Raw genomic sequence first — 11,589 nt, 5'->3', positions numbered from 1 at the left:
CTAAATCCAAGTCCAAGTCCAAGTCCAAATCCAAGTCCAAGCCCAAGCCCAAGTCCAAGTCCAAGTCCAAGTCCAAGTCCAAGTCCAAGTCCAAGTCCAAGTCCAAGTCCAAGTCCAAGTCCAAGTCCAAGTCCAAGTCCAAGTCCAAGTCCAAGTCCAAGTCCAAGTCCAAGTCCAAGTCCAAGTCCAAGTCCAAGTCCAAGTCCAAGTCCAAGTCCAAGTCCAAGTCCAAGTCCAAGTCCAAGTCCAAGTCCAAGTCCAAGTCCAAGTCCAAGTCCAAGTCCAAGTCCAAGTCCAAGTCCAAGTCCAAGTCCAAGTCCAAGTCCAAGTCCAAGTCCAAGTCCAAGTCCATGTCCAAGTCCAAGTCCAAGTCCAAGTCCGAGTTCAAGTTCAAGTCCAAGTCCAAAACGAAGTCCAAGTCCGAGTTCAAATTTAAGTCAGAATCCAAGTTCGAGTCCAAACCACGTCTCCAGCCATAAGATGCGATACGATATCATTCTAATAATATTTACATCAGCTTCTTACTTACTTTAATTTATTTACGCTAAACTTAATGAAGTAGGTTTCTGATTGAGTTAATTTATAGCCACTCCATATTAATATATTTCGTTGCTCGGGGATATATTGCATTACTGTATCCTTATCCAAAAAAGATTGCATAATTTTTTTCACAAAATTTACCAAATGAACGCATTGACACCTCCGTAACTCTTGTGCTTGCTACTCAAAATAATTATTTTAGCACCTTCGTTCGTTGCATAAACAATGGAACAGAATCCATTTTACGGTACTTGATCTGGAGCAGATAATCGTCCGAAAAACCAGATTATTTTTTTTTTATTTTACTGACCGCCATAGACTGTCGCATCGGCCGTCGTACCTCGAGCACACGACACCGACCGAATGCGAAACTTAATTTGCAGGGTTATGAGAATTTGCGTCAGTTGATTATTTATACATACACACCACACCGTATCACACCACACGGGCACACACACAGAACACACCCACATGCATGCCTATGGCGGTGGAAACATATGTTTTGCTCGACCCCCCATGAGTCAACAAGCATGCACCGCGTAAATATACGTGTGCCGGTCTCCGGTCTAGACGACGCTGCCCCGATCCCGACTGCCCGGCCTGGCCTGGCCTGGCCCGTCAACCGTCGTCGCTGTCGTCATCTTCGCCTCGGTCGTCGAGATGTTGTTGGTCTAGCAAATGTTTTCCCCATCCTGTCATCGCATCGGCTACCGTTAATTGAAGTACGTTTTAGTGTCGGTCAGAAATTTTAATTTTAGCATAATTGGAATTTTTCCACTGAAAGAAGAACTTTAATTCTCGGTTCAAAACTTTAATTACCGCACGCAAAACTTCGTTGAACTTTTATTATTTAAATAAAACATAATCAAAACAAGAACTTCAACGAAGCTTAGCTGGACGTAATCTATAAGCCACCGGTAAAAGTTGGTGGTTTTTTTTATTTCAAAAGTACCGACCGAAGTGCCCCCACTTTTACGGTACACGATTTTCCAGCAGTAGCCACAGTTACTGCAGTGCCTTTGTACTATCTCCACGTCGGTTTAATGTAATCTATTTTTAAATGAGAAATAAATCTTGCGAATTTATTTTTAAAAGCAATCCACCGACCGGGCGCAATGTGCTTTGCGATTTCCTCCCTTCTTGTTTTTCCTTTTGTTGGTACTGCGTTTCGACGCGTTGTTGGTTGGAAAAATGCTGCTCCTTGTGCAAAGAAGAATTGAACGGTGCGAATTCAGCTATCTCGAGACATTGCATTTGGGGGGAAAACTGACGCTGCCACTGCCGGCACGGGTGCTAATAGGAGGGTTCCATACATTTAATGAGTTTCGCAAATAGACAAGGGAGAGATTGCGTGAGATGAAAATCCACACGTTTGGTGTAAATTCAGGAAAAGGAAACGGATTTCCTTTTTTAGGGCAAAAGGGGATCTTGGACTCGAAGAAGAAAATCGAAGTTGATTCCAGGCAGGGTGAGTCATAGTTGTTTGATTCGGTTCCTGCAGATTTTCATTGACAGTGAATAAAAAACACGGGAAATCTTGATTGCGAAAAGTCCAACATTACGGCAGTTTAATTTGTTCCATGCTAGGTAACGCACTATAAGTTTTGAGTCTGTTTTTACAAGCAAGTTAATGGCTCATTTTCAGAATAGTGTTTTGGTGATTAAATAAATACCGAAATTTGTTCTAGTCATTAACTAGTTGTCTGTCCCTTTCTGAATGCTAAAGTGTGTCCTAAACAGCTCAAAATTCCTCATTATAGTCAATTTACTGCATTACCATTGTTGGTTTCCATATTCTCCAGTGTACATTTCATCGTAGGTCGCCGCCCATCCTTTTCTTCCTTCGGTTTCACTGTGCTCTAAAGGGGACCCCAGCAGGCGAATAAACAAATATGGTATGTACGTTCGTTGGTTCGGGACTCCGGACATGACATGGTGGTCGTTTCCATTCCTAACATATCTTGCTCCTCATTTTTGCTTTTATTTCTATACACTAAAGCGCTTGAAAGGTAAGCTTCACACAAGCGATTCTAGGGACTTTATTTGCTTGTTCCTTTTTTATGTCGATACCAGTTTCTTCATTGTTACTGCGTGTATTTTATTCTTGGTAGGAAGAATGACACAAATGTCAATATGATAAGCATAAATAACAACATAAAATTTTTAAAAAATATATTAAAAATGAAACTTTTTACTGTTAAGTGGCATATAAGCCATTCTGGCCCCCAATATGTTATTGCTGCCAGTTATGTTTTCCTGAAAACTTCAAACATAAAAGGGGCTGCTTCCAAGTTAAAATCCCTTCGTTCGACAAACTTCCATGTGCGGTCAATCGTTAAGTATCCAAATTTACCCTCCACTCCAGCGAGCAACCATCCCCAACCAACAAAGCAGAAGTAGTATCTTCCCCGTGGGAGGGAGCGCAGGAGAAACAAAACTTTACTTCGAAGCCGAGAAAATCTCTGCGTTCTTAAGTAATAATTTAATGTAGGTAAAATATGTGCTTCGAAAGCATAACCAATTTGCAAACAAAACCCCACGATGTGGTGGGGTGGGGAAAAGGGTTTCCTAAATTGCGCCCTGGCGAATTAGCGACAACATTATCGTGCACCGAGCGACAGGCAGGACAGGAGCGCGTTTTCGGCATTGCGAAAGTTTCTTTTTTTTTGGTTTGTTTTTGTGTGATACGTTACAGCCCCTGCCCATTCAAACGGTCACAAAAGGACAATTATTTAGCCGGAAAATGGAAACAGTTTCGACGCTGCTGCTGCTGCTGCTCCTGCAGTAGTAATGGCGACAGCAGCAGCAGCAAAAAGGACACCGCACCAATCGACGACGGAGGTAAAATTCATCAAAATATATCTCATTTATTTACTGACCTTTGCCCCGGTCCGGTCAGGAGGTGTTTTCTTGCGGCGAAGAACGGTGCGGTGGGTGGCGGGCACGTTAGCGGTGCGGCGGTCAGCGATAAATTACGTTTTATCAGCAATTTGAGATTTTATGGCTGTCTGTGGCAGACGGTACCCGTGCTAAATTACGACGAAGGGCTGAGTTTTACAATGGCCATCGGATAGCACCGGATAGCTCTAGCATGGCGTTATACTTTGAAGTTTTCATTACATTTTAATGGGCCCTTTCGACTTCCGGCAGACGCAATGAGCTTTGGCGTTCCGAAGCCGGCTCGAACTGGGCGGTCGGTTGGGTTGGCTGGGTCGGTACTGTGTTTCGATTACCCGTTCGGTGGGTAATAGAATAACCGATGGGTTCTATAGCAATCGAATGATTTTATGCTGCCGAGACAACGATGGGGTCGTAAAGGGATGGGTGCTGTTTAATGGTTATTGACACACCTTTTCCGGAAGTTACTCGATTGCGAATTGACGGGGAATTGTCACAATAAACGAAATTTGGAATCATTACACTAACTTTGTGTTTTAGTGTCAAATACAAGGTTATTGCATACAGATCTATTCGTCAGTATCAATAAAAACGAAGAAATTACTACAAAATTACTGTTGGAGATTGCCAACAACTGGAACGTATTCCGAAACAATAATCCCCAAATAAAACGACCGCGACTTGGGATTTACTGGTAGGGGGATTATTATTTTCCTAAAAGGTGTACATAATATCATAAACTTATAACAGTAGCAAAGAATGGGTCTAGTCATTTGGTAATTTCGGTAAGCAGACTTACGTTTAGTTTCGCGTTTAGTACTGATTCCTCCGGTATGCTCCTACTATACGGTTTACTGTACTACTTCGTATTCGATCCGTACTCTTTATCCGTACTTGGTTTGCCAAGCGTTATGTTAGTTAGCTGTAGTACGATCGAATCGCTAAAGATGCACTTTCTTTTAGAATTATAAACTAGCACTCTTAAGTTTAGTATGATTTTTAGAACTATAAACTTGTAGAATTCCAATAGATATGTATCAATTTAGATAGGCTTTAGATAATATAGATAAGACTTGAATAAGGTATATGATGACTTGCAATTAAGGTTTAGGTTAGCTATATGATGACTTGCAATTTAGGTTTAGCTAGATTAGGTATAAACATATCGTCTGTCATGTTTCTGTCAGACAGCTCTCTTCACTATCCACTCACCGACGGCAGGGCTGGAAACCGTAAGTGTGATGGTTCCTTCGTGCTGCTAACTGCCGGCAATTAGCTTGCTAGGTTAATAGGGTAAGGCGCGCTGGCATGAACTTGCCAACACTCCCCCACAGTACGATGGCCGCCTGGCCAGCTTACTTCGCTTCGCGCCTCACGTCTAGCACGGCCAATTTTGCTACCGGACGCTCGTAGATGCCGGAAGCTGTTCTCACCGTCGCTGATCTGGGTTGACCGTCTCTTCCAGGATGAGTGCAGAGGATTCTTCCTTTAGGCCAACAGTTTCGGGGTAGTTTCGGGTCGACGATAACCACTATATCTCCGTTCTCGATGGGCTTCGTGTCGACGAACCACTTGGTTCGGCGTGTTATTTCCGGTAGGTAGTCGCTCACCCAACGTTTCCAGAAGCAGTTGGCTTGAGCTTGCGACAGTCGCCAGCCCTGACGCAAGGCTACGCCACTGCCGTCGATCGTGCACAATGGTTTTACTCCGTTAGATGACCCCAGCAGGAAATCGTTGGGTGTCAGAGCGGGTGCGGAGTCATCATCAGTAGGGACATGAGTCAAAGGTCGGGCGTTGATAGTGTTTTCAACCTCGGCAAACAGATTCCGCAGGACTTCGTCGGTCGGCTTCCGCGTTAGTAAGATTGCCATCAAATTTTTCTTAACACTTCCGATCAATCGTTCCCAGCTACCACCCATGTGGGGGGAAGCCGGTGGCAGGAACTGCCAGCTGGTTTCTGAGTCTTCAAATTCCTTCATTAGCTCTTCTTGGCGAAACGACTGTTCTGCTGTTTGGAGCTCTTTATTCGCCCCGATAAAATTCGTGCCTCGATCGCTATAGAACACCAGTGGTTTGCCTCTTCGGCAAATGAAGTTTCGAAGAGCCATAACGCAGGAATCGGTGTTAAGAGAGTGGACGATCTCAATGTGTATCGCCCGGATGGTGAGGCAGGTAGCAAGCATGCCCCATCGTTTTTCAGTTCGGCGACCGAGGACAACTTCGTATGGCCCAAAAAAATCGACTCCAACATGAGAGAATGGGCAAGAGAAGGCATCTAGGCGTGCTGCCGGTAGTTCAGCCATAATGGGTACAGTTGGCATTGCGTGGTTGTTCTTGCAACGTTGGCAGTTGCTCCGTACCTTTGCGAAGGCTATGCGAAGTTTCGGTATACTATATTTCTGCCGGATCTCATTGATCACGGTCTCATGGTTCTGGTGGTGGTATTTATCGTGGTAGTGTGCTATGATTAACGAGGTAGCGTGGTGGTCACGAGGAAGTATTATAGGCTGTTTGGCATCTTCGGTTGCAAAGTGGCATGCGGATATACGTCCTCGCATCCTCATTATTCCGCGGTTGTCCAACCATGGCGATTTTTGGTAGAGTGGGCTCGTTTTGGGAAGCGGCGTTACCGGTCGGTCTGTACTCAGCTGTGCCCTTTGTAAAAGCGCTACTTCATGTGGATACCCTTCGTGCTGCGCTTGGCGGATAATGTAGGACTCGGCGTGCGACAATTCGGTACTGGAAAGATGTCCGAGGGCGAGGGGTTTTTTCTGGAGTTTTGACTTGCAGTTAGTGAAGAAACGATAGACCATGGCGACAACTCTTAGTAATCGGGTCCAATTTGAAAAGTTACCTACGCAGATTACTCGAGCTGGTGTAGCAAAATGAGTTAACACACTCGGTCGAAGTTCCAGATCGGTAGCATTTCGTTTTATCGTCGAGCGTGGCCAATGATCTTCCGAGCGTCTAAGGAAGTCGGGTCCATTGAACCATCGTGCTTGAGGGCTCAAATCCGGAAGTCGCTTCCACTTCGTGCCGTCATCCGCTACGTTTAGATCGCTAGGAACATATCTCCATTCATCCATCTCCGTCGTATCAAGGATCTCACTAACCCGACAGGCAACGTACGATGAGTATCGCCGGTGATCGGAATTGATCCAATACAGCACATCTTGTGAATCAGACCAGTACACATGACGAAAAATACGAAACGTGAGGGCTTCAGATACTGATCGAGACAGCCTAGCTCCCACTAGCGCTGCCTGGAGTTCCAATCTTGGAGTTGAAACAAATTTCAATGGGGCAACTTTCGTCTTTGCGGCTACTAAACTACATCGTGCGATTTCTCCCTGAGTGAAGCGTAGATAGCATGCAGCAGCAATTCCATTTTCGCCTGCATCTACAAATGTATGCAGCTGCGCAATGTTAGTCTCAGCTGTAGTTTGTCCGCCATAGCACCGTGGTATACTGATTCGTTCAATTTGTGGTAGAACTTTAAGCCATGTTTGCCACTTTTCAAACAGAACGCCGTCTATTCGTTCGTCCCAATCAATTCCGGCGCGCCAAACGTCTTGAAGTAGTACCTTAAGGTACATAAGGAAATGAGCGATTAATCCAAGTGGATCGAACACGGACATTAAAATCCGTAGCATTTCCCTCTTGGTTGGATTGTGTTGCCCTTCCAATAATGCTCGACCGTAGCGATACCATCCAACTTTGTAGGTGAACGTATCTTCTTTTGTACACCACCACATTCCCAACACTTTTTCGGTGGCTAATTCAGGCGACAGATCGAGACTCTTCTCTTCCGTATGCTCCGCTTGTAGCGCTCTTACTACATGTGTTGAATTGCTGACCCAGTTTCGAATCTCGAATCCACCCGCAGCATGTATTCGCTTTACCTGTTGCGCAAGTTGGATCGCCTCCTGTTCCGTCGACACACTCACCAGCATATCATCGACGTAATGACGCTTCTGTATTACCTCCACAGCGTCAGGATATTCTTTCCTGAATCGTTCGGCGTTCAAGTTCTTCACGAACTGGGCGCTACTAGGCGAACAGCATGCTCCAAAAGACATGACCTGCAGAACGTAGGCAGCTATGGTTCCATCTTCGTCATACCAAAGGAAACGTTGACATTGCTGGTCCTCGGCTCGCATCAGCACCTGCAGAAACATCTCCCGCACGTCACCAGTCAAGCCAATCCGACCTACACGGAACTGAATTAATATTGTAAACAGGTCGCAAAGCTGGTCTGGGCCTTTCAAGAGGACTGAATTTAGTGTTATTCCGTGGGAGGCGGCAGCAGCGTCCCATACCATCCGAATCTTCCCAGGCTTGTTGACATTTGTTACTGGGAACATCGGCAGGTACCATACCCTAGAAAACGATTGCTTGAGTTCCTCGTCGGTAAGTTTTCTGACATAGCCCTTCGCGATCAAATCAATCATCTTTTGGTTGACGGCTTTAGCTAGCTCCGGATCTTTGTCCATTCGCTTTCTAAGATATTCCAGTCGCCGGACAGCCATTGGACGACTATCTGGTAGGCGGACGTTATCATAGCGCCACAATAGTCCGGTTTCGTATCGGTTTCTTTTGAATACCGTGCGGGTTGCGAGAAGAGACTGGGCTCGTTCTTCTTCGGAAGAGAGCAGGTTCTTCCTCGGTTGTGCAATGCCCAAGCTTTCTATGGCGAAGTATTGTTTCACGATCGAATGTAAATCTTCATCCGTTGACGGTTCACGAGCGCATACATGGAAAACAGAGTGTACAAGGTTAGTATCATCATCAGGTTTCCCTCCCCCGCACACTGTCCATCCAAGACGGGTTTTGACAGCTATTGGCTGATGCCAGGCTCCCTCACGACTCTTCCGAACCAAACTAAGGTGCTGATCCTTCATTCCGATAAGGATCCTAGGGCGGATATCGTGGTAGGACTCAATGGGCAGATTTTTGAGATGCGGATACAGGACCTTGAGCTCCTCGACGTTTAACGTTTGGGGTGGCAATAGCAATTCATCCACTGTGCGTACCCCGTTGAGGGTGTATTTTTTGAAAGGGTTATGTTTCGCGGCCAGCTCTAGTTTGACGGTTTTAGAATTTTCTTCTCTACGCTTCGCTCCTCCCGTCCAATGTAGACACAGAGGCATACTTTCTCCTTCAAGCTGCAGCTCACTCGCCAACGCTTTATCAAGAAGTGTGAGCTCCGATCCGTTATCAAGGAAAGCAAAAGTCGGGATGGAAGTGTGCTTGCCATACAGCACTATCGGTAAGTAGCGGAATAAAACTTCACTGGAGGAAACTTGATGGATGTTGCAACCGTGCTCAGACGAGTTTGGTCCAGGCAGATTGCGTTCAACACGGTTAGTCGGCCGCGTATTATCTGTATAATTTCTGTATGTGTTCGAAGGAGTGTTTTTCTGATCATTGTGCAGCAACTCATGGTGCTTTAATTCGCACCCGTTCTTCCCGCAAGCCTTGGCTTGACATCCTCCACTATGTCGGCGTAGACATCTGCGACACAGGCCTAAATCTCGAACTGTTGCCCAGCGCGAGTCACGAGCAAACTCTAAGAAACGCTTGCATTTAGTCAGCGACTTGCAATTTCCTTTGCATACTAAGCAAGTTCCTTCGGCAACTGTCATGTCAGACTGTGAAGTGGATGGATACTCTGAAGCTGACTCCTCAGAATGAGCGTTAACAAACGACGTCCCGCGTTTGGTTGTATAAGAGTCACTACGTACGGGTTTGGATTCGAATGCGACGCTAGGGAAGGTTACGGAGCTGGCAGCTTCCGCCAAAGAATACAACCAACTGCTGAAGGATGGTAGATTAACCGTAGGAAGCGATCGCTTATGTTGTGCCCAGCTTAGTTTTAGTGACGGAGGCAGCTTGTTAACAAGTTGATGGAGAAACGTTACATTATAGAAATATTCTTTGACACCACAAGCATCCACAATGGCGCAAAAGTTTTCGATGCTGACGGCGAAGTCTATAAGGCTTTCTAGCTTATCCTCTTTCAGCGTAGGAAGCGAATTAATCTTCGCTATCATCGAGTTCACTATCACTTCCGGTTGTCCGAACAGCATTCTGAGGGTGGACATAATTCCGTCGACATTAGATGGATGGAGCAACCTGCTTTTCACTGCCTCATATGCTCGGCCGCTAAGACAGCGTTGTAGACGCACTACATTTTCTTCATCGGTGAACCCACACATGGCTGTCGTACTGTTGAAAGTGGAGAAAAATAGGGGCCATTCTTCCGGGCTACCGGAGAATACTGGGAGATCTTTCGAAACAGCTTGCAGCGCGGCTAATTGCTTACGGGTGATCGGGTAAAGGTCTGAATCTTCTTGATCTTGCATGCGGCTAGCCTGGATCGTAGGTAAAGGGCATTGGTCCTGCTGTGAATTTCGTGGGAGATGAGTGACCGAATGGTGTTGATTCAGATCAGACCGATTAGTTTTCGCATCTGCGGGGTTATGCGACAGTTGATTATCCGGACGCGAGTGGTGTGAAACTGTGTTGGGACAAGCTGACTTCGAAGTTTGAATCGGCTCCGGAAAATCCTGTTTTCTGGTCCGTTCGAGCGCTGTTTTCCTCGGCTGCTCATCCATCCGGTTCCCAGAATGGTGGACTTTTATATTGGGTGCCAAACCTATTGCACCTTTCTGCATTCCACTCGTAGTGGCAACCCAATTTGCTGTTCTGTCCACTGGAGCGCTTTTCATAGAACCACCCTCGCTCACCGCTAGTGCCAGCAGCTTGAACTTTTTCTCTACGAAAGCCTTTTCCCTCGCCGCCTCTTCTACCGCGATTGCACGTTGCTTCTCCGCTTCACGTCGTTCGACATCTCTTAAAGCTTCCAGCTTTTCGAGCTCCAGCCTCGCGAGAGCTTGTGACGATCTTGAGGATGCTACCGATGGAGCTTTTGGTTGATGTTTCGATGGCCGCTCCCGTATGGTGGGCATATTGGCCTGGGACGACTGCTTCGGATGACCATCACTTCGTTGCAATAGCACACATGTCGACGAGCTATTTTCCTGAATGCCGTTCGCTTTTTCGCATTTAGCGCAACTCCACGGGAAATTCTCGATCTCTTGCGTGACTCCAACACATTGGAAATGATGCCATTTAGAGCAACTGTCACACTGTACCATTTCATCAGTGTCTTCTTCTCGACACACCTGGCAGGCTCGCCCAGGATGGGACATATCCGGATCTTCCGTGACCACCGATCGCGCACCACAATCTGCACAATTTTCACCAACCACTTCACTCGATTTTTCCGACTTTTTAGAATGTATCGGAGCTGACATGACCGGATTGCTCGTGTATAAACGAAAATAATAATATGTTGGAGATTGCCAACAACTGGAACGTATTCCGAAACAATAATCCCCAAATAAAACGACCGCGACTTGGGATTTACTGGTAGGGGGATTATTATTTTCCTAAAAGGTGTACATAATATCATAAACTTATAACAGTAGCAAAGAATGGGTCTAGTCATTTGGTAATTTCGGTAAGCAGACTTACGTTTAGTTTCGCGTTTAGTACTGATTCCTCCGGTATGCTCCTACGATACGGTTTACTGTACTACTTCGTATTCGATCCGTACTCTTTATCCGTACTTGGTTTGCCAAGCGTTATGTTAGTTAGCTGTAGTACGATCGAATCGCTAAAGATGCACTTTCTTTTAGAATTATAAACTAGCACTCTTAAGTTTAGTATGATTTTTAGAACTATAAACTTGTAGAATTCCAATAGATATGTATCAATTTAGATAGGCTTTAGATAATATAGATAAGACTTGAATAAGGTATATGATGACTTGCAATTAAGGTTTAGGTTAGCTATATGATGACTTGCAATTTAGGTTTAGCTAGATTAGGTATAAACATATCGTCTGTCATGTTTCTGTCAGACAGCTCTCTTCACTATCCACTCACCGACGGCAGGGCTGGAAACCGTAAGTGTGATGGTTCCTTCGTGCTGCTAACTGCCGGCAATTAGCTTGCTAGGTTAATAGGGTAAGGCGCGCTGGCATGAACTTGCCAACAATTACGTTATTAAGGACTAGTAACATAGTTCTTGAGCTCAAAACTAATAACTTTAGAAGAGATGGAGTTGTTCCAGGTAAACTTTTGC

The 11,589-nt window shown here is 45.5% G+C and overlaps 1 protein-coding gene across 1 annotated transcript; it reads right to left on the bottom strand.

Annotated features, from left to right (window-relative positions):
• Positions 1 to 4,793: 4,793 nt before the first annotated feature.
• Positions 4,794 to 10,757, bottom strand: LOC128746246 (uncharacterized). The gene has a single exon (XM_053843296.1). It carries the CDS (start codon positions 10,755 to 10,757, stop codon positions 4,794 to 4,796), a length of 5,964 nt encoding a protein of 1,987 aa, XP_053699271.1.
• Between the last annotated feature and the right edge of the window lie 832 nt (positions 10,758 to 11,589).

This window comes from Sabethes cyaneus, chromosome 1 (genome assembly GCF_943734655.1).
Source record: "Sabethes cyaneus chromosome 1, idSabCyanKW18_F2, whole genome shotgun sequence".
NCBI classification, from domain to species: Eukaryota; Metazoa; Arthropoda; class Insecta; order Diptera; family Culicidae; genus Sabethes; species Sabethes cyaneus.
Note: the sequence above shows the minus strand (reverse complement) of the source record. Positions and strands in the feature narration are given on the sequence as shown.